Source organism: Ambystoma mexicanum, chromosome 10 (assembly GCF_040938575.1).
Source record: "Ambystoma mexicanum isolate Mex_15411 chromosome 10, UKY_AmexF1_1, whole genome shotgun sequence".
NCBI classification, from domain to species: Eukaryota; Metazoa; Chordata; class Amphibia; order Caudata; family Ambystomatidae; genus Ambystoma; species Ambystoma mexicanum.
In genome coordinates, this window is record NC_090932.1 from 1,277,086,604 (window position 1) to 1,277,110,960 (window position 24,357).

Genomic DNA, 24,357 nt, shown 5'->3' on the forward strand with positions numbered 1-24,357 from the left:
TATCTTCAATGGAGGATATCTTGTGGTAGAGCTGCATATCATCTTAGTATTGGTGGATGTGGTTGTTGTATGGAGCACGGAGGATTCCAAGTGGATACATGTAAAGATTGAAGATTACGAGGTGGGGGGGACGATACGCCACAGGAGATGGGTAAAGTTGGCGATCTGGAGGAATCCATTTGTACAAACTGGTGGCGATTAACAAGGCACGATTTGAACCAGCTGAGGACGATCTTGCTCATCCCCAGGTGGCAATGTAGATTGTCAGTGAGTGTCTGGTTGTCTACTGTGTCAAGTGCTGCTGAGAGGTCAAGGAGAACAAGGAGGCAAGAATGACTATCATCAAGGATTTTAAGGGCATCAATGATCACTTTGATGGTAGCTGATTCTATGCTGCATCTGCGTTTAAAGCCAGATTGTTAGGACTGAAGGAGGTTATTGGCTTTGATGTGCTGAAGGACTTGAGTGGCTTCTGCTTTCTGAAGGATCTTACTTAGGAAGGGATGATCGGTGATGGGGCGGTAGTTGCTGAATGTAGATAAATTAGAAATACTCCCCATAAATCTACAATGCCTTAAAAAAGGATTTTTTTAATTCAAGTATGAAATGGTGTCCAAAAGGTATCAGATATTCGGGGATACATATATCATCATCAATTAGAGATATTATTAAACAGAATTGGTCACACTTACGGTTTAGCCTTAATAATCTTATTAGTTTGTGTCCCCATTCGATGTAACCTTTCGCACTTGCCACGAGCTGGCCGTTTTATTATCTTATTTATTCTACTATCCTTGTACTGCACTTTCCCCTCTCCCCTCCCCCACGCACTTTCCCTCTCCCTCCTTCCCTGAACTTGCGCAATTTGAATGACACCTGGCCTAGTAAAATCGTTGTCTCGCCTCCCTTGTTCCCCCTCCCTTGCCTCGTCGCGCCTTGAAACACTTGTGTATAGGCGCGTTATAAATGCCATATCATATCATATCATACCATAACCTTACAAGACTGCATAAAGGTGTTCAAAATTATGATTTCCCCAATGGTATTATATGGGCTTTATATTCATCCCCTTCACTTTCTGGCTTCTTTCTTTAAAACAATTGACTCCATATTAATCAAATTCCTATGGGGAAAGACAAAAAACTTGAATATCCCTAAGGAAATTAAAACAAATTAAATATATTGTGAATGTTACATTTCACCAATTTAAAACTGATAATTCTGCTTTCATACTCAAGCAATCATAGTCATGGTTTTATCAGATGAATGTCATGCTTAATCTTGTAAAAACATTTATTTCACCTCTCTCTCTCGCATGGACATTTTAATAAAAATTGTGAGATTTAAGTTCTTATACAGGATGTATTAGAACACTGGCTATATGACTTAGAGCTTTTGTATTTCCACATATTGAAAAATACACTGGACACGTATCACATTATATATGCTACTCATGCTACTCGGGAGGATAGCTCGGGGGCAAGGTGGGCGCCTTGGAAGCAAAACGACATGGCGCAACACAGGTTCGATCCCCGGGTCTGCGCTTAGAAACCTCTGGGTATTAAGCGCGTTATAAATAACCTATCATATCATTTCATGATAAATTAATTAAAGTCAATGGGAAATCCTTTCTTTGGAATTTGTGTTGCATAAAGGTATGATATTTGCAAACCAGTTTTTTCCTGATTGTTTTTCTTTATCATTTGATTTATTTAGAATTAAATGTTCTCTCCCTACATCCCTTCTGCCCCAATATGCTAAAATTATAGATACCTTGGTTGAAAATATGTTTTTATTTGTTAATCAGGATTTCTTCCTATATCCTCTTAGAGAGAAATGTATGAATCAATTTTCAACTAACTCTTCAAAGATCTATTCAGTACTTAACACAGATATATCATGGATAAGAAGGAGTCCTCTATGATGCATTGGGAATCAGACTGTTATACACTGTGGGATGATAATATTTGGTCCCATATTTTGAGTAGAATTAGGCAGCTGTCTAAATCAACTAGTTTCTCTTAATCATTTTTTTTTCTTTCTAAATAGGGCCTTCATGAACCCTGCAAGCTTTTCAAATGCAAACCTATTAATGATAATAGTTGTTGGTCTTGTTTGGAAACTGATGGTACCTTTAAACATATGCTATTAGAATGCAGATTTGTTAAATAATTTTGGGGCGAGGTCTGGAATCTATTACAACACATTTTCAAGATGAATCTCACCCCTTACATTCGGAAACGTATTGTAAGGTAGTCTTGCATTGAACGTCTCTGCTGATAAAGCTCATGACTCCCTTTTTGATCTGTTGGTGTTAACTGCTATCCAAACCATTACTGTAAATGGACAGCAACTTCAAAATATTAATATTAGAGCCTTGTTGAATGCTATGCGTAATGTAAATAGATTGGAAACATGTTTAGCTACGTCACCTAATCTTATGATGAAATATGATATGAAATGGTTTGTGTTTTTTAATTATTTTATTCTAATTGAACAAGTTTGATGTGTACGGTATAATTTTCCCTTGTTTTTGTTCATTTACTGTGCTTTATATTCCTTCTTGTTTCCCTTCCCCTTGATGTTTGTTTTGTTATATGTGGTTGTGTGCCATTAGACGTGTTAATATTTATCCATGACTTTAATTTTTAATTGCATATAGTATTAAATATTAATGCTATAAGTATAACATTTGCAACAGTGAGGATATAGTTATAATATGAATCTATCATACATATGAGGACTTAACTTTTTAAGAGGCTTTGAATTTTATGTACCTTTTTCTGTTATCGTATGTTGAACTTGTTATTATCTTTAATAGGGTGTTAGCTTGAAATTTGTCATGCTAAATACTTTATTCTCTTTTCGTGTCATATGTGATATATTGTATCCTTATTTTCTTCCTATAAACACATTTTATGAATGGTGTAATGTACTAGTATCAGGTTGAACACAATAAACGTGTTAACCTTAATCATAACATGATATTTTGAAAGATATTTCTTGGTGATCACTGTGCCACTCAGTACTGTAATCCTGTTATGAAATAGAAAATGGCTTTTGGTGAGCATAGGCTACTGTAACTATATTAAGGCTGAGTTTAATATACACACAGTGTTTCCTCATGATTGTTTAAAAAAGGTGCATTTATCCGACGTGTTTTGTGATTGGCACAATCTCTCAAGATTGTTACAATGGTGTTGTCCATTATATGTGGGCAGATGAGAATCACTCTTTATCTAGCGACAATCAAGAACACCTAACTATATGAATACATTTACTCCTGGAAAATAACATAGATTCTTGCATGATGTTATGTGTTGGTCAAGAGAGTAATATTCATAATAAAATGTCCCAATACCAAATGGTGATATATCACTGTGAATATTACATTCTCGACCAACACGTAAGATTATACAAGAATGTATATTATTTACTAGGAGTAAATGTATTCATAAAGTTAGGTTAGGCTATAGAAGTCCTCTGCTTTAAGCACCAGACTTTCTAGGGGGCAGGTGAAATTCGAAAGCTAGTGAATGATGGCCCGAGGGTAACATGGGGAAGATCTCCTGTTCGCCCCCGCAACTAGGAAGGAAACAGTCACATGCCTGGCAAAAGTACTACTGGCCAATTAATGGTTTTTCTGGCAGACCCTCTTCCTCAAGCAGACCAGTGAACCACCTACCGTAGCCAGGCTCAACAAGATGCAGGAATAAGTATCAATATAAAGCACTGACAAGGCTTACTGCAGGTTCTGCTACAGACGCGGCTCAGCAGGACTCCCCAGACGGGTGTTCTCAGACTGCAGTGTTTCCGCTGCAGTCTGAAAATGCACATCCTCAAGTGCAGCCTCACACAGGCAAGAAATCCAAAATGCTGGACAGCTTTCTTAAACCTGTGGTTTGCTGCCACTCAGATTGCACAGTGAGACATAAACTGCACCTGTGGGGGAAAGCAATTCCAAAGCACCCATTCACACTACAGCTCCCATTGGGTTACACATGTGACGGCCCTAACACCCAGACAGGCCTAAGAGAAGGGCCCGTTAGAATACAAAATAGGTGCAAGATAGAGGAGTGGTGGCCATATGGAGAAAGACTTGCCAGGAGTTTGGAGCGAGACGGTGCTTTGGGAAGGAGGCTGTGAAAGGAGTTGGAAGGGAGAGAAGACAGGTAGTTGGACACAAGACCAGAGGGGGGGGAGAGATATCAGGGGTGGCAAGAGGAAGATATCAGGATGCTGCACGAGGGAGATATCAGGTGGTGGCAGGAGGAAAACGTCAGGAAGTGGTAGGAGGGAGACATCAGGAAGTGATTGGAGGAAGCCACTAGGGGGAGTTAGGGAGCCAGGAGAAATCACAAAGGGCTCATAAGGTGGTAACTAGTGAGAGCAAGAAGGAACAAGAGGGCATAGATTGCCCATAGCTGAGGGTAGGGGGTAAGACTCTGATCAGAAGGGGTTGAACCCATGGTAGAGAAGTGGTGCAGATGGTAGAAATCGGGGCTCTAGAAAACAGAGTTGATAATGCCCTTTTAAGCTACTATGTGGAAAGTCTGTCAGGCAAACCCAGAAACTCCAGCTGTATTCCTCGCTCATGGTGGATACCCAGCTACATCTACAGGGCCTGCACAAAGGATCGTAAATGGTCGTATTCCACCATCAGCAGAAAACAAGCCGGAGGACTCTTGGAGAAAGCAGCAAAGAGATGCTGAGTGGCAGGGAGGCACCCAGAAATCTTGGGAACTTTAGAAGGAGACCTTTGTATGGGTGGACTCGTTGATAAAAGACCGTTTTGGCATTTTATGTTTCAGTTTTAACCCCAAGAGGAAATCTTTGTGTTAAATAAATCCCATTTTTACTTACAATTGTGTTTGGATTCTTTGTGGAACCCGCTAAGCGATGTCATAATATGTAATCTGTCCTTTTGCTGTTGAGTTTTACATATTTCCAGATAAATAGAAGGCCTCAGAAAACAAATGCGAATTAATGAGTGTAGTAGGAGGAAAGCAGCTGTGAGAAACATGAAGGTGTCCCACTAGCTGGTCCCCAGGGACCTGTCATCCAGGTGGCCAGGACATGGCCATCGCTATTGGATCCAGTTCCTGGGGGTGGACCAGTAAGGGAGGATCACCTGGATGAGGGGGCCTTGGGGAGTGGGAGTGGGACACTGACGGGTGAGAAACGGTATCCCCCTTCTTTCAACATCTTTTACCCATCCTACCACGTAGGATATTCTAAAACACTGCCACCGCCCCTTTTCCAACACAAACACTTTTGCACAACACGAAAGACAATGGACTAACAGCAGAGCCGTTTACCTGACATGTCTCAATACAAGGGTCAGGCAAAGTCAGGCAATTTACCAGAATCACACACACCTGACAGCCCTTTCCCTTCCCCACAGGGATAAAAGGTGGGGCATGGCAGCACCCTACAAGCAAGGTAGATCGCACGACGTGAGAGCTGACTCAGCATGGCAGTTCAAGAGGAGGCAAAAGACGGCCCAAGTCCAGAGGATACTAAGGGGAGAAGTGACCTTGCCCTTATCGACAAACACTAGTGAAGCCTCAACAGAAGGAATCATAAGACCACGAAAAATAGCCAGCGTGTGTTGCAGCAGATGTCAATGGTACCGGGCACCTCCTCCGCTGACAGCCAAGCTGGGGAGAGACGCATGGGCCAATGGCACCGGCCCTGACTATATAGACAAGAAAGCAGAGCAGTTCATCACAATCAGTGAGTCAAGGGGAAAGCCGATAAAGAAACCAAACTGTGTTGAACGAAAGTAGCAAGCTGTTAATTGAACTTTGAACAAATAAAGGAACTATTGAGAAAGTGGGGGAAAAGCCTGCAACAGAGGTGTCCAGCACCACGTGGGTGCTCACGCAGAAGACTCTGGCCGATTACCCAAAGGTAGAGACTACAATAACCAGAAGGCCGTCGGAAGAGGCAGAGAGAAGTAAAAGTGGTCATTTAGGGGCTTGTAAAATATTCTGTACCGTCGAAAGTCTTTGACCGACAGATGGTTGTGAAGAAGGGGCATGAATCCCTAATGGTGAAAGCAGTAAGGAACTGTGTTTCGTACAATTGGCAGGAGTGAACCCGGTCGAGGGATGCTAACGAGAAGGGCAAAGCCTAAAGGCCCATAGTGAACTGTGTGGTAAAAGTTGGTGAGAATGAACCCGGCAGAGGGAAGCCGACGACCATGGGCAAAGCCTGTTGAACTGTTTGAAAATACATTCAAGATTCGTGAATGCAAGACCAGGGGAAGTGAATTGTCCCCCTTGTCAGTTGGGCCAGAGCCTGGCCGAGGGAGATCCATGGGTAAAAAGTTATCACCCAAAGTTCAGTGAGAATAGGAACTGTTTAGTTGTGTTGTGGAATACGACTGGTGAGGGGTCTGTGCCTGGAAGAGGGGGACCCATACGTGAAGTTGTCACCCAAAGTATATGTGGAACAGAAGTTGGTGTTTGTTTGTTGAATGCATCAGGCCCTCGAAGGCAAGAGACTTTTTATTGAAAGGAGACTTACCCATCAAAGAACCTGATAGCTGAGACGGAACTGTTGGCTCTTGCTGAGAAAGCTTGAGCGTGTGCTGTGCTCCAAGGTCCCACCTTGTCCCGTGCTGAAAACACAGGGAAGGGAGACCCCTGGCAATCAAATCCTGACTTATTATTTGTGAACACTTAATTCTTTATTTAACCCTTATCCCACACTCTTTGTATAATTAGTTGTAAGGAATTGGCGATAATTTTTTCTTAGCATAGGCCCTTTTATTTTGACACGCGCCACAAGGACTGCCTATTTTCTTTTGATGGTCAATGCTTGCTCGCATCTTAGATTTAGGTTAGGTGTTTTTCCACCCTGCATTTACAGTTTAATAAACACCCTTGAACTGTGATCACTTGTGTCTGTCTTTACAGTTGTCACCATGATTTCCATACACAGCACACTGCCATATAGTATTACATTCAAAGTGGAAAAGCAAAATCAGACCCAGATGTGTGTTTCTATGGCATAGCTATGATAGTATGTTTTCGTCTACTGCCACCTCTCCAACCCTTCTACCCTCCTCCCCACACACCTGCACTTACCTGTCCCACTCCATTGCTGGATCCATCATCGTACAAAATGCTGCTGCTGTCCCCATCTGGCTCCATTAAGACTGGGGTCTGATGTGCGGTAAGAGAAGAAGAGGAAGAAGAGGAGCAAGGGGAGGTAACGCTGACCGTCTCTTCGGCTCCGACCTGCATCCCAGTGCTTAAACTGCTGTCCTTTTAAAATAAAACATAGAGTGAGAAGCTTCAAGAAAATATGAAAGAAATACAAGATGCTTTGCAAGGATAAGGATGATTCCACAGAGTCTAGATAGAGGTAGAGGAGGATTATCACCAAGAGGTTATTGAAAGTACAAGTAATCATTCCCTTGTTTGGAGCCAGTAGATGAGGCTGGGAGAACCGGGGGCCTAGTGCCACTACCTGCAACATCATGTAGGGTCTGAAGGACAGAAAGGGAGGGTCCCCAGCCCATCTATAACGCCTGGTGCACCCAGTCACCATGATATTTCTTCTGCGTTCAGTCACCCAAAATCTTTATGAGCAAGCCCATGCAGGAGGTAAATTCCTGCCAACACCCTACTACTCATAAATGCCTGCAGGTGGTACAGTGACCATTCTCAAAATGGATGCCTGGAGTCCAACGAACATTGCATTTAACATCATTGGTCAGGTTAGGTTTGCTATCTGTCCAGTTCACTAGAAACTCAAGTTGTGGCAGCAGATCCCACCAGGGAATCAGCTGCTGCCGGGTACGGCCATATTAAAAAAATGTTTCTTATCAGGAGAACAGGCAGGTACATCTCCTCTGATACACAAACATACACAGAAAACAGCTCATTGAACAGGAGAGGTGCCGGGTGGGGGGCTGCCGGACACAAGAGGCAAGATGGTGGGTGAGACTCCTGTATATTTTCTCCGCAGAGCCACAAAGCACTGATCAATGCACGGTAGCTGTGCTGGACAATTCAAATTCAGACAACCAACTGTTGCGGTCCACAATCCCTGCTCCACAGCTGAGAGCAAGTTGCAATTCGTGGACAAGGGAGGATGATCCATGCTACAGTATAAGCCCTCCCCACCCAAAGCTGGGTGTGGGTGTTGGAAGGAGGCAAGCAGGTGTGATATGAGGTGAGGAATAAGTATCAACACGGAAAGGAGAGGAGAGTGAGCAGGAGGGGGGTGGATGGCAGGGCTGAAGGAGTGAGAAGAGGGAGGAAGGTGCAGAAAAAGCAGAATGTGCCAGAGAGGGGTGTAGGAAAGGGAGGAGGTAGAGAAGTGTGAAAAAACCTAGAGAGATGGGTAGAGAGTGTAGGAAGTGGAGGAGAACAGCAAGGCCTAGAGAGGAGAGAAGATCATTGATGAGGAGGAGGAGGAAAGCAAAGTGAAAAGTGTAAAAAGCTGAAGAGGATAAAAGAGAACACACGAGGAGGAGAAGAGCAGAAAGACCTGGAGAGGGAAGTAGAGATTGGAGAAGGTAGACAGCAGATAGATATAAGTAAGATGGAGGAATGGGTAGATAAAGAAGGGGCAACAAAAAGATATGAGGAGAGAAAGAAAGAGAAAGAAGACAGAATAATGAAAGTGCTAACTACTTAAGGAGAAGCAGGTCGGAAAATGACTTCAAGTCTTAAGTTTCAAGAGGCTTCAAGAAAGTAGGAGGTGGCGTTAGAAGTGGAAAAAGAAAGATCCAAGAGCAAAGGGTGAAGATGGCCCAATCATTGTGGGGTGGGAGGAAAGTCAGGAGAAAGTAGAACAGACTACAATGATGATGAAGGATATACAGGTATCCTACGAAGGAGGCACTTGACCGTCTAGAGATGGCTGTGATTGTGGCAGTCAACTGCATGTATCGCAGGGTTGCCCCCACAAAGCCCCCGGGGGCTAATTAAATCTGACAAAATCTGACTAATATGTGGCATCACATGAAACAAGCCTGGCCTCCTCAAGTTTGGCAGGTTGAAACGTTTACCTCAGAATACCAACCAATCAGATGACAGCGGAAAGCCTCAACAAGCGAAGAAAGAAGACTGTGGACACTTTAAATCACACTGCCTGTGAATGAATTTCCTTTCAACAGGAGAGGTGCCGGGTGGGGGCTGCCGGACACAGAGGAGACTGCGGCAACGGTTACTAGAGCCACAAGGATATGCACGGTGTGCCAGCAGTGTGTTCGGTGGAGTCAGTGGAGGACGTTCTGGTTGCTGTGTTCGCCTATCGCATTGGAAGCATTGGAAGTGTCAAGTCCTCTTTCTATTTCCATTGGAACTGGTGGAACTGCCTTCATAATCACTGCGCAGGCGCGGACCGCTGCACGGTGTGCCAGCAGTGAGTTCGGTGGAGTCAGCAGAGGAGGTTCTGGTTGCTGTGTTCGCCTATCGCATTGGAAGCATTGGAAGTGTCAAGTCCTCTTTCTATTCCCATTGGAACTGGTGGAACTGCCTTCATAATCATCGCACAGGCGCAAAGTGCTGCGCAGTGTGCCAGCAATGTGTTTGGTGGAGTCAGCAGAGGAGGTTCTGGTTGCTGTGTTCGCCTATCGCATTGGAAGCATTGGAAGTGTCAAGTTCTCTTTCTATTCCCATTGGAACTGGTGGAACTGCCTTCATAATCACTGCGCTGGCGCGGAGCGCTGCGTGGTGTGCCAGCAGTGTGTTTGGTGAAGTCAGCGGAGGAGGTTCTTGTTGCTGTGTTCGCCTATCGCATTGGAAGTGTCAAGTCCTCTTTCTATTCCCATTGGAACTGGTGGAACTGCCTTCATAATCACTGCGCATGCGCAGAGTGCTGCGTGGTGTGCCAGCGGAAGAGGTTCTGGTTGCTGTGTTCACCTATCGCATTGGAAGCATTGGAAGTGTCAAGTCCTCTTTCTATTCCCATTGGAACTAGTGGAACTGCCTTCATAATCACTGCGCAGGTACGGAGCGCTGCGCGGTTTGCCAGAAGTGTGTTCGGTGGAGTCAGCGGAGGTTCTGGTTGCTGTGTTCGCCTATCGCATTGGAAGCATTGGAAGTGTCAAGTCCTCTTTCTATTCCCATTGGAACTGGTGGAACTGCCTTCATAATCACTACACAGGCGCGGAGTGCCAGCAGTGTGTTCGGTGTTCAGGGTTCGCGGGCCAGCGGCTGTGGAGGACATACTTCTGAGCCTTGTGCTATTTTGCGGGTAAACATTCTGCCTTTCGGCGCCCGCGATCTTTTTTCCGTCTTTCTCCATCGCCGTAGACCACTGTACTGAAAAACGTCTATTACTCAAAGCAATTTACCACTGACGCATACAACTACAAACCTGTACTTTTTTTGGAACCAGCATGCTGGATATGTTAATTTACTCTCAATATATTGAGTCGGAGGGAAGTAAAAATCAACTTGCCTCTGCGTTTGGGGCTGACGAATCACCAGTTTGTCACAGGAACGCAGGGACTAATCTCGGTGCAGAGGACACACAGCGCCACTGATCCAACAAAAATCTTTGTCAACGTAGACGGTGCTCGTCATTGGTCATACTGAGACTCCTCCTATTCAATACAGCTTCTACTTACATTAACTTGGATCCATTGTTCCCGCCTCCCATACGCCTCGGGGTGTCTGCAGGCCTCTGTGCCTTTGAGCCCCACGGCAACTTTTGTGTAAAGAGTTCGTCAGTACAGCGGCTACATCGCCCACGTGGGGGTGACTGCGGGGCTTAGTGCCTTTGAGCCCCTACACGCCAAATAGTGTGTAATTAACATCTTGCGAACCAGCTCCGAGGGGGTGGCTGCGGGTTTCAATACCTTTGAACCCGATAACGTTTGTAATTGCTGTGTGTGTGTTTCTTCTCGAGTAATCGAACCTGGCATCCTTCATTGTGAGGGGGCGTTTGTGGCCCCTATTATTTGGCTTCCTTGATTTGTTGTATTACCACAAGATGCTTTGGACAACATCATTAAGATTTGTATACGGGAATTTGTACTTTAGGAAATTATTGTTGATTTTTGCTCTGATACCTTGGATCCTTTGCATGGAAAGTCCCCGCCCCTTTACCGCCTAAATTCCTACAAATTACTCAGTGTTAGCGCATTTAGAGCGGCTCAGTTACAATTGTAAATACTTGTTTTGTTTCCCAATGGCTACTTTATTAAGAAGCAGAAAACTATGCGTGCCACCAGTAAAACCTCCAACCAATTTGGGTAATGAGTTGCAGTTAAAATTACCTAAGGACATAGACAATGTTGTAATCTCATTACCTATAAATGCAAGCGGTACATCAGACTTTCCCCCTCTGCATTCTGTAACATTTCCCGAATCTGAAACTCAAAAAAGGGCGATATTACATGAGGTGGAGCTTCAGTTTATGCATGCCCAAATTCAAGCCAATTTGAAAGCCTCTAAGCGGGCAAAAATGAAATAATCTATCCAACTTTAGAAAATGCAACGCAAAGTGAGCAGCCGTTCCAAAATAGCTTCGAGTATACGTGAAGATTTTTCTCAGCCCCCAGCAATTGATACTAGCTTAGCGATAGACACTTCTCCAATAGCGGATATATCTATGATGGCCCATGCTGTAAAATTGGAGCTGGGAAGAAGAACCAGATTATCCGTAGGCCCCTCTACACCAGTTAATGCATCCAGAAATGGTTTTGATAACGTGCACCTTTTTCACACTCATCAACAGGCAACATTTCCTTTTAGGAACTTTGTTATACAAATAATTTCCCATTACCCTCTGCTCCCCTATTCCAAGTTGTTCACTGAGACTTTGTATCAAAATGGGATGATAACCAGCAGCAAGTATCCGCCCATGTTACAATGTCTAGCTCCTTACTGGAAGAACCGAGCTCTCTTACCACACAGGAAGCCTCACCAGTATCAAGAACAACCACATTACTTACAAAAGAAAATTATGAACTAGAAAAGAATTGTCCAGTCATAACAAGAATATTAAATCTTCTGGAAAAGGGTCATGGCTTAACACATATGGAGATCAGAAATCTTAAGCGTCTAGTCTCTGATACCTTGAATAAAACAAAAAAATTAGAGGGATGGGACGGGCAACGGATTCCGAAAGTTTGGGATTAAAGGGCTGCTTATGTAGCAAAGCATTCTCGCCCAAGTCTAGATAGACATTAAAGACCGGAGTGAACCAACTCAATTAACAATACTTGAGCCTAGATTGGATCAGCTTCCCGTAGCATCTTATGCTGACGAAGTGACAGTGAAATTAAATAACGATCTCCCTTCGAATGCTACCCAATATGTTAAAATAATGGAGCATCTGATAGGAGTTTCAGAAAAAGTATCTAATCTAGAGCTGGGTATTGCTGAACTAGCCTCCATAGCATCTCTGCTGGTTGAATCCGGGGTAAATAAACCGGTTATTAGAGAGGTGGCTTCTCATACAAATGACTCCACGGATAGTCCTTCAGCCCTTACTGACTTGTTGTCAAAAGGGAATGAAGATCCCAATATTGTCTACATGTAGGACTCAGGTACAAGTGATGTAAACTCCAATGGAACACATCTCTCAAGACGGCAAAAAGGCCTGGACTTTAAGGCAAGACAAAAGTTAAATAAAAAAAAAAAAAGAGAGAATTAACTAAACAAAAAGCTAATATCTTTGCAAATGAGGTCGTCATTTCGGACCTCATACAGCTTGATGAAGAAAGCAAAAGGGTGTAAAGGGCGTTACAACTTCACAAGGGGAATTTTTATACTTGTTGTATAACAAAAACAACAACAAAAAATAAGTATTAACTAAGACTTTGAATGGTGAATTTATTCCTCAAAATAGTCCCGCAATTGAATCTCCCATTAAAGATTTACCCCAAGGTAAAGAACTTCCCGGACCAAAAGAACCTAAGCAATCTCAGATTTCTATTTTCTATCATATTGTGAAAAAAATCAACATCTAGGAAAGATAGTACAGGTACAATTGGGGAGTTAACGGGAGACAGGATTACATCCACTAGATTGCAATTACCAGTGATACTAGGACAAGAGGGAGACCCAATAGAGAAGCCATCTATTGACATACCAATTCAACCAAATACGTTAATACATCAGGTGCAAGCGGAAGTTAAAAACCAACTGCTTGAAATTGATTTGAAATCTCAATTGCACGATCAGTACAAACTCCCATATTGCCAGGCGAATCTGGGAATAGGAAATTCACAAGAAAGCAAAAAATCTGTTCCCTGCATGAATAAAATTGCTGAAAATCATTATTTTCATAATACAGATATGATAGTGAGGGGAACCAGATTATTATAACAAATCATATTAAATCCACGTTGATGGATCTCCTCCCAGGATTGCATATTTCGAAGGAACAGGGATCTATTGGAGGGAATTTGTCAGAAAACGAGCAATCTGGGGAAAGAGGTGAAGCCGTTTATTTCACGGCACCCACTGATCAAAGTCAGTCACAAACCTTAAGTAAAGGTGTGGAAAAGGCAAGGGGAGAAAAAGGTACTGATTCCTTAAGACAGAACCAACTTTTGTCAAATCAAGTACAAAAATGATAAACTAAAATGCTACCATCAGTTTCACTATAGACAGGGAAAGCAATGAGGACAATCAAAAATTGATTACAAATCTTATTAAATCTACCTTATTGGAGCTTAATCCAGGATTGCCTTCCGTAGGCTATCCAGAAACTACATGAGCTAACCCATCTAGGATTGGCCAGCCAGGGGATGATTTTAAAGTGAGAGATCCCACACGATTCATTGAGGTAAAACAACCCTCAAATCTATAAACAGGCAGGAATAAAGTAGGGACTGAACGAGGACCCGATTTGTCTGGATTAAATCAACAATGGACAAACCAGGACTTTGAATCAGAATTTGCCTCACTACCATCAAAATACAAGGTCACTTTACCAAACCATGTTGATGATAGTGATCTTCGTAATAAAAAAAAAAATAAAACCAAATATCCTGAATTACCAACCATTCTTTTATACAACCTTTGTGACGAGGGGGGGCTAGAGGATGAGTCTTATCTCTAAAGAATGACATCCCTGGCCTGAGATTAATCTCTTCTGCAGATATACAATTGATAGATTTTGTACATCCCAACAGACTGGATCATGTGTTTTACACACTAGAAACGTAGTTGAAGCAATTCTCTGGGAATATGAGCAATTTAATAGGATGGGATATGATATCTTTATCTTTAGCAAAGGGTCAGAGATCAGCAGGGGAGGGGATGAGAACACTAATAGATCTAAATCTCAAGAGCAAGATGGGATGGAATCGAATAATGAGAGATCAGATTTTCAGGGGGAAGAGGACCAACGGTGGTGATGGCTAGCACTATCACTGAGGGAATCAATTTCCCAAATTAAATCATTGTATCAAAAACCCTACCCCTACAAGTAGCTCGAAAGTAAGGAACTTTTTGTCATGCAACTCCAGAGGCCACAGTAATCTGCAGACGTCAGAAGATTTGTGTGGAAAATTTAAAACATTGCAGTTGATTTGTATCCAGGAATCCTGGATGACATCAAATCTTCAATTGGATGGTTATGAAACCTTCCATCGGTTTGCTACCATAGGAAATTGGGGAAGAGCATCTGGAGGACTCTTAATCGCAATTAAGTAGGAATCCGGAATAAGAAATCTTGGAATCCATAGATATAACTAATGGAGCTATGGCTGTAATTTTCGAGCTTACCCCTCCAGGGTTCTGGTAATAAATAATTACTGGAATCCTATTGGGGTGTTGGCACATTTTACAGCAAAGATAAACGGATGCCTTACTACCATGATGCAATATCTTTGTATAATATGGCATCAGACCAAAAAATGGAAGGAGCACCTTCAGGCAGAACAAGGAAAGAAATCCAGGGTTATATTTGGAAGCTATTTTCTGAAAAATGGGGCTTGCACCACGTAAACGCCCTGTTTACTAGCACCAGCATGATGCATGTGTGGTCCCTTGGCTCGAAAAGTTCTTCCATAGACCATATGTTTTTATCAACGAAATTCCTTGACTACTGTACACACTTTGAGGTGGTAGATTCCACCTTTAGTGATCACAAATTCCTCCAATTGGAGATGGTTGGTGAATGGAACAATAGTGTTAATGATAAAATGGAAAACATAGCAATAGCAAACTCCCAAGGTAACTGTATTAAATGGCATGAGGGCAATGTGGGTAAATTAAAAGCAACATTTGTTAAGGATTACCAAACGAATCCATGGACCAAAAGACAACTTTTATTCTCTGTTGCCCAATTTCCTGAATATTTCAAATCATTGATATCTAATTCTCTTAATAGTTCGGACTGTAGAGTACATAAATACCCCAGGTTACACATATTTGATCCATTAGTAAGAAAGGGGAAAAAGCAATAAAGCAGAGGGATTAGGAGCATTTTAAACTGTATTTAAACTGTACAAAAAATCAGGAACAAAAATCTAAAAATCTTCTAGTAGCAAAACAAGCCTGGAAAAACTGGCTGGGGTCTCATAAGGCCTCAATGCTACAAGCAGATAATGAAGCAATGCTCAAAACTCTGCAAGACACCTTGGGAAGTCAATTCTGGACTTTAATAAACAAATTGGAATCCTCACAGGTTACTCTTCTATCTAATAGCATTACAGAGGGGATCTGGACTCTCCATTTTCATTCTTTGTATGCAGGTAAATATGCCTTCCCAGAGAGATTGAGGGCAAATACAAATCACCCATGGGAATGTGACTTTATGATTTTAGAGATTGAAAAACAGATAATGTCCCCCAAATTCATCCAGGGCTTGCGGACCAAATGGTCTGGCAAATGTAAATCTTAAAGCTAACCTGGAAATCTGGGCAAAAGCTCTGTTCTTGCTTTTTTCGTATATAAGGTTGAAATGTCAAATACCCACCTCCTGGAACATCTCGTATATAGTACCCATTTATAAGAAGGGTGACAGACAGTCTCCTTTAAATTATCGGCCCATTGCAATTATGGATCCAGAATCAAAGATGTTCGCAGGATTAGTATTTAAAAACATAGTAGCTTGGGCAGATTCTGTCACACGCTGAAGGAACTGGCGTGTGTGGAGCAAGTGGCGCTTCGGCGGCCATTGAACTCCCCAACACATTCCTCACGTTGTCGGCTTGATGGTCTAGCTTTCTGCAGCCGTACGGCCGCAGGAAGCCTTTTCTGTCCGCCGAACCCGGAAGCCTACGCGTTGCAACCCATTTGCGTCTTCGGGTGAAACGCTGCTACAGGTTTCCCCGCTCCGTTTGGTACTTTGCTGCTCATTTTGCTTTCCTTCCTGAGGACTTCTCAGTGCCCCTCTTTTCTGTCCTCCCCTTCTCCCTTTCTTTCTTTCTCTCTTTCTTTCTTTCTTTCTTTCTTTCTTTCTTTCTTTCTTTCTTTTCCCTTGTCAGCCAATTTTTTACCTTTTTGGCATTATTTCCCCTTCCTCTCCTGCTTTGCTTTACTTCCATTAGTTCGTGCATTTTGGGGCTTCCTCTGCATTTATCTGCTTTCTTGGTACCTTCTAAGCTTGGTAGCTGTCCCCCCTTTGTACCTCAGTTTGACTTACCTGGGACCGTTTCCTATCTTGCCATCACCACCTTCATGGGAATATTCAGCCTTTGGATACCTGGTCCCATCATCAGCACGGAAAGCAACAGCCTCTGGAAACCTTTTCAACCATTGCCCAGAGAGGTGTTTTTTGTGCCGTCAGGCTTTTTCCCCTAATTGTTTGTTCCGGAAGAGGGCCCCCCCAGACCTCTCTGCCTTAAGGTCAGGGTGGCTTCCTTCTGGGGTAGACCTTACCTGCTAACCAAAAAAAAGGCTCTGTGGGAGAAGAAATGTGTGCACCAGGTGGACTCCAAGACTTCAGGTGAGGAGGAGGGGGAATGGAGTGACCAAGAACCGGGGACCCCTAATGTAGACATTGGCAGATTCTAATAATATTCTGTCTAATTGACAGTTTGGATTTCGGAAGGGAATGGGCCCACAAATTGGAGGCTTTATTTTCAACCCTTTATTGGAAAAAGCATGTAAAAAAACATCCACTCCGATATACATGGCTGCGATCGACCTTTCCCTTGTATTTGATATGATCGATAGAATACTGTTATGGACTAAGCTTCTACATCTGGGTATACCCTTGGGAACTCTTGCAATCCTAATTCATCTTCATGAGGGGTCTATAGTACAGGTAAGGTTAAACGCAGAAGGCACACTATCTTGCCCAATAAAAACATCTAATGGATTACGGCATAGTTGCTCATTTGGGCCGACACTTTTTAATCTATATGTTGGATTCAGGTAGGCTCCTGAACGAAGCATCATTAATTTCACCCAAGATAGAGGGAATTAAAATAAATTGGTGTGCCTATGCCGACGACTTTCTGTTCATCGATGGTACCCCTATAGGTTTACAATGTAAACTTTCTGCCTTTGCACACTATTTAAAAGAAAATGGGTGATAGTAAATGAGAAATTATCGGTTGTAATGTGCCTAACAAATCGGAAAAAAAGAACCTCAATGTTTAAATGGAGCAAAAATAAACAAATCCTTATAAGAACTAGGTCTATGCGCTACTTGGGTTTTCCAGTCTTTGATACAAATAACATTTGTCTCTATAGGAACTCAAAACTCAATACTGCAGATAAAAAACGTTGCAAACAAGTATTGTAGGTACTCTTTAATCCTGTTGCTTAGATTTTATAAGCAAAAATTATTCCTAAAATTGTTTATGGGCTACAATTACTGCTGTTTTTTACTTCATTATTTCTTAATAAATTAGAATCTAAAATTTGGAGAAAGATAATTTATTTCCATCCAAAAAGTGTACTGCTAACTGCCCTGAGATATGAACTAGGTTTGCTACCAATAGATTGCCTAGTACAATACAGAAGGTTGACATTGTATAGACATTTGCTGGGTTCCAATCGAAATAGCCTAATGGCGGAGATAGGGATCCTAATGGGGACAAAAACATTGAAATCTAAATGGTTAAGAACCCTCCATCTCGATTGTATGAAAATACTGGAAAATATTGGTTCTTCATACACAACCTTGATGTCCAATCCTAACAAAGCTAAACAAGCACTTCATTATAGGTATTGGGCTACTATGATTGAGAGTGTACAGGCACCAAAGTTATACCACCATTTAGTGCCATATGGGAAACTTTTGGGGAATCCTGAATCATATCTCATAGAATTTCCCGACCCCTGTTGGCGTATCGCCTATCTGAGATTTTGTTTCAATGTTCTTATGACTGGAGAAATTTGTGAAATAAGAGAAGGTGGCAAAAACTAAATGTAGTCCCTGCCGCTTTTGTAAAAATCCCTTACTAAGTGAAACTTTGAGACATCTTTTAATAGACTGCAAAGTCATCTGGTCTCAACGTATTGATGCTTTTGCTAAATGTGTTACTAATCCTGAGAACGTTGATCTTGTTGAGGTATGGTGGGAAATGTGACATGGGAAATCTGTGTCTTTAAAATTGGCAATTGTTAAGTTTTTAACCAATGTGTGTGGTTTTACAATCACACCTGGACATTAGACAATTGTTCTGGTAATGTGATAATTGTTTCTATTTGTTTTGATTTTGCTTTTTTTTCCTTTCTTTTTGAATGTGTCCTAATTAGAATTTGCTTAATTGTATATAATCATGTTTTAAGCATTTGATCTTTTATGTAAATTAATTTTGTAAAGGTTTTGTTAAACCAAATACAAATAAAAATGTTTAAAACGATAGGCGCAGAACCAAGGGAAATAAGGGACAGAACGACGGACCACAGTCCTTAAACCAGCTGGAAATCCTCCCGTTTGATTTCTTTGAAAACCACTTATTCATTATTGCCCGAAAATGAACACGATTCTCTGAAAATAAAAAAGCAGTTCAATCAGCAAAGCAAAATGAAAAAACAGGAGTAGCAGTAAAGAAAGAGGGGATTAAGTGGAAGTAAAGGAGGGCAAAAGGTGAAGGAACCGCCCATTAAAAAGAGGGTGGACAATTTGGTAGATAGAAAGGAACAATAGATCTGACCCAAAGATGTACAAATAAGAGTTACAGAACTGGCCAATAGTCAGCTTCGCCATGTGAGCTCCAATGTTGGAGAACTGAGGCACCACTGAATGTGTGTCAGTGTTGTGATGTGGTTTGAAGTTGTTTTTGGTACAGTAAAGCCTGTCCTATGGTGATTGATACAGCGTAGGAGGTCACAGAAGTATTTAATGAACAAAGAGGCGGATGCACTCAGTGGAGTGCAGAGACAATGAGTTGGCGGGGAGGTCTCTCAAGTCATGTTGCAGGGTCTATGTGGGTAACGGCCCTAGTTCCTGTTAGGGAGAATTCTCTGTTAAGGCTAATTTCCCAAACCTAGTGAGTCCCCCAGCAGCTTTGCTGGATTTTTGGGGTTTATTTTTTTCTCCTGCTAAGAGTGAGACTCTTTTTCTCCCACTCTTAGACATGATTTGAGATATCCTTTGACTTTGTAATGTGTTTTATGGGCTATGGGTTCTTTTACTCCATAGGGTTTCATGTATTTTTGGTAAGTGTGTTACACAGCACCCTCAGTGCAGTAACACAGGGGTGTCATACTGAACCCCAACCATAGACTCCATACCCTGGGACTGACTACTGTCTCCCAGGGCATGTAAAGTCACCATTGACTTTACTAGTCTTAAATTGTGAACAGAACCAGTACAAACCATCATATTGTGGAAGTACTGGTAGGGGTAATTAGATTGCCCCTGGGTCTGTTTTACGAGGGGGCACTGTGCAGTCCCCCCTCGTTGAGTTTCTGGCTGGTGGCAGTGGTTACCACACGAAATATTCCACCGGAATATTTCCTGTGGGATTTTCCCATTCATTTTAAACGCACCACTTTTTGGTGCAATGTTAAAGATACCGCCGGGTTATTTATTTAATATTTATTCCCCGGTTGGGTCTTTTTGCCAGGACTCGGTTTTAAAATGGCGTTTGTGTTCGCCTCTGTAACTCCAACCCAAGTCGAGCCCTTTGTTCCACTTTTTGGCGGGCTTCTCCACAGAAGCCTCCAAAAGTGGTGCCACTCTGTCTGGGTCTACAGGATGTGTGGGAGGGGGGTTTAGGCACCCTGGACTGAGTTGCCTCGGCAACTCAAGTTGCACTCTTGTGTGATTGGCCCAGTGTTGAGCCGCCCGGCTCACCACTTAGCATGTTTGAGTGACAGCTAGGACTGATGAATGGGGGTTTTCTGCATAAAAGCAGGGCTTTGGGGACTGGAACTTCAGAAGTCGCCACAGGACCAAAGAATCCGAAGAGGGAGAAGCTAAACCGACCACCCACAACGACACCACCGGTGGAGCCCTGCTGAACCGTCTCACCACTTCCCAACGACAGAGAAGATCTTCATCCCGGAGAGTCTTCTCCCTCTGAGCTGGTGGGGATAACCAGTTCGCCCTCTTTTTCGCCTTTCTGGATCGTCTCGTGTCGAATCGCTCCTGCCAAGCACCCCGGTGGCCGGAGAGCCATGCTTCACCACTATCGCGAATAAAAGGGTAGTACCTTTTAACCGAGAAACTCTGTGGCTGGTTTCTTCCCTGGCAGTGCAACGACCTCCAGCTTTCCTCCACGTCGAGATCTCCTCTTCCCTGGACGAAGTACCAACTTGCACCCACTGCCAGGAACAACTGCCCCCGCTGGAGCTTTCTCACCATGTCAGGTACTGAGTCCCGCCTGGTCTCCCTTGCAACAGACTGTTCAAGGTGTCCCGTAAATCCTTGACTTTCTATCCTGGGGTGACTTGGGACCTACTAACTAACTTTTCCTGACTTGAGCCAACCCTTTTTGAACTCTTTGCAACGACTCTTTAAAAGTAGTATTCAACTGTGTGATCTTGGACACATTCCACCTTGCTCTCTTCAAGAGTGGGCCTGGCCTATGACTTTCTTGCTCCTCAGTAGATTCTGCCTTTTCTGACTTGCTCCGGTTCTCCTAAAGTGTTGGTATTGTGTATGTTCCTAATTCTGCCTTTTTCCCTCTCTTTTTAATTAACTTATTGGAGTGCCATCTTAGGTTAAGGGCTCACCTCTGTCTGAAAATAAGTGGTGTTTTAACTAAGACTAGTTCAATAAGTGATGTATATATATTAATAGTGACTGTGTTTGAACTTGCTTGCCATATTAGTGTTAGTGTATTTTACAAAGTGTTTTTAAATAAATAATTATATACTTTTATACCCAAGCTCTGGTCAGTGTTTGCTTGTGCTACTGTATTTTGGGACCTATCTTGTATACTCTATATACTGTCTAACTCTTCTTGAGAGAAGTCTGGCTGCTCAGCCACAGCTACCAGGTGAATCTGGGTGGTACAGACTGCTACCAATTGGGTTTACTGCCAACACCTGTAGTCTTAAGCCTTTTGCAGTGGTCCCTAAGGGAACTGCACAGGTTTCTGCCTAACAGTTCCTAGCTAGCTGTTACCCTGTGTCATGCTTTGGGTAAATGCATGCACTAGACTGTCCATTACAGGGTGTATCTGTGCTTATACTCTCAACACATCGCTATAAGGGTCAGCTTTGTCCCAGATGGCACAAAGAGCACGCAGAGTCGTAGAGACAGTTCAGGGTTTTTTATTTCTTATTTGATCGTCTTAGGGCTGTCACTCTCTCTCATCTGAATTTGACTCTCCTCCGTAACCCAGGCATCCGCAATCCTCGGTTAGTGCTGGCAAATGTTGACCCCTAATGTCTTATAACTGTCTTCTGGTATAGGTGGGACCATAAGATGTTGGCTCTCAGATCTCCCTCAGGGACCTTCTAACTGTCCTACTCTAACACTCAGTAGAACACTAACCCTTGAATAAAGGGCTGGGTAGGGCCGGCATCCTTCCTTCATACGTTCATGGAAGCAATGACAGGAGCCAGTGAGTTGCATTGATCCAGTACACACGGCAAGCCTTGTGTCCCTTTTATTAGGACAGTCTCGGGAGGATAGCTCAGGTGCAACGTGCTCGCCTTGGAAGCAAGACGACACAGAGCACCACAGGTTCAATTCCCGGGTCATTCTTAGAAACCTCTGGGTATTAAGCGCATGATAAATAACCTATCATATCATATCATATCATATGAGACACAGGGTGTGCGACGTGTCACCAACACATAACTCTGCACGAGCGCTAGCAGGGCTTGAAGTCACACCACTGTGGGAGGGATAGTGCCGTGCACTTACTCTGGCTTAACTCAGGCTGCCTTTGCACATCCACACTCACATCTCCCCCTCTAGTCTATTTCCTGCTCACTCATCTATCCTTCCTAATATCCCTTCAATATTTTATTCCTCCTGATCTTACCTCCACTCTTTGATGTTCCCTCTCCTCCCACTTCACTCTTCCTCCTATATGCTACTACTACCCTTCCTCTACACTGCTACTCCCCTCTGTCCCTAAACTACTCTCCTCCTCCCACTGCTATCCTCCTAATCCCACTACTAGTCACCGCCTCCTTCCACTACTTCTCTCCTCCTCCTCCCACTACTACTCTCCTCGTCCCACTACTATTATCCTCATTCCACTGCTACTCTCCTCCTCCGATTACTACTTTCTTCCTACCAACTATTCAAACACCCGCCTGTCACTGTCTACCATTCACTTCACATTCACGCCTTACAATATCATTTCTACTTACTTGCTACACAGGCACGCACACTCGTACCATAGAACCACTGCCACTTCTAGCCAATACTTCACCTGCTCCACGAATCTCCTCCACAAGCCGCTGCTATCACGTTCCTCCTGATGGACTCTTGGTCGTCCTCTACCTCCACCTCTGACCTCACCCAAAAAACCCATACTTTCTGTTTCCTGCCCTGGGCTTAAACCCGCTCCTTCTCCCAGGACTGGGTAACTCTCCCTGGTCAATCGTGTCCGCTTTCCGTTACATAGTGCGCAAGTGCAATGGGCTCTCATAAGAAGGGGGCTAAGCACCGCCCACTTTCTCAACATGGGTTCGCAGTTCATAGCTAATGGAAACCCGGGAAGGCCAAGATTTCTGTTCGTGTTTTCGGAGGACAGGTATTGGGACCCTCTCTACTGATCCAACCGTGTTTCGTAGCAATAGGGTGGATTCTGGCATTCCGCAGCTAAGCTGAGAGGGACCCTGATCCCCTCTTGACAAAACCTGGGTTCGTCACACCTTCCATAGGCACTTGGTTCAAGGCTTGAAACTAAGCTGGTCCTGCTGAGACACTGGAATAGAGCAACACGCCTTGGTCTCTCTCAGGTAACTAGAGATTCAATACAGTCTTCACAAGGGCTGAATTTCACCATCTGAATGGGCTTTATCGAGTTCCAGGTTTAGGTAGGGCCTCCCTAGGATTCATCTTCACCTCTTTCTCTGTGCTTTGGGTCTTTTCCACAGGAATTACCAACCAACTGAGCAGGCCCTTCACTTTTAACGACTACTGCGACTGGCAGGGCAACTCAGACCACAATCAGAAGGCTGAGCCAATTCAGGAATCTTGGTGGTGACCCAATCTTTGGGGGCATCTACATTCAACGTCCCTTTTTTCTGGTTTGGATTTAGGCTTGACTCCCAGACATCATTCACAAATGGATCTTTGCTGGTTCTGACAAGTACAGCCTTCGTACTCTGAGGGAGGCAGTAGCCAAGATCATGATAGCTGAATTGCTCCCCAACATGACAGGAAAACACTCATGGCCCCTTTCAGGTCACGTTCTCAAACCCTCACATTTGGAGTACCCCTAGGATCTAGTCTTTTTTCCCTTACCTTCAATATCTACACGACACAGCTCTAGGAAATTATTAATAACACTGGCCTAACATATTTTAACTATGCAGAAAATAAGCAAATCATCTACAAGCTTACAAATAACTCTGCATCAAACAAGCTGGATGTTAACACATGCACATGTCGACTCATGGCTGACAACAGACTGACACTTAGCCCAACCAAAACCCAACTGATGATTTGTGGCACTACAACTTCGAACCCCACACCAGTCAGTTGAGCTAAAGAAATGTGAACCTGCCAACAGCCAACGGCAACATTCAAAAACCTCTGACTCTTGATGGACAGTGCCCTCACACTTGAACCGCTGGTTAAAGCCATCAGAAAAAGATGCTTCTAATGACTCAAAACATTCTGTTTTATCATGTTTTACCTGACCTTCCTGCAAAGAATCATGTCAGTCATTACAATAGTACTCTCAAGACAAGACTACGCCTCAGTGACTACCTAGGGCTACTTCACCCTTACTGAACAGACTACAAGGAGTCCAAAATGCGGCAGCTAGACTGCCCATGAGACTTCAAAGATACAAACACATCACTGCAGCCCTCTGTACACTCCACTGGTTACCAA

At 43.3% G+C, this 24,357-nt stretch overlaps 1 protein-coding gene across 3 annotated transcripts in view; it reads right to left on the reverse strand.

Moving 5' to 3' along the window:
* Window positions 1–24,357, reverse strand: part of LOC138492234 (uncharacterized) — a 765,255-nt gene that overhangs the window by 153,451 nt on the left and 587,447 nt on the right. For all 3 annotated transcript variants that reach the window (XM_069619271.1, XM_069619270.1, XM_069619272.1), the window contains one exon: window positions 7,095–7,274. In XM_069619271.1, coding sequence (XP_069475372.1) covers window positions 7,095–7,274 — 180 coding nt within the window. The remainder of the gene's footprint in view (window positions 1–7,094; window positions 7,275–24,357) is intronic.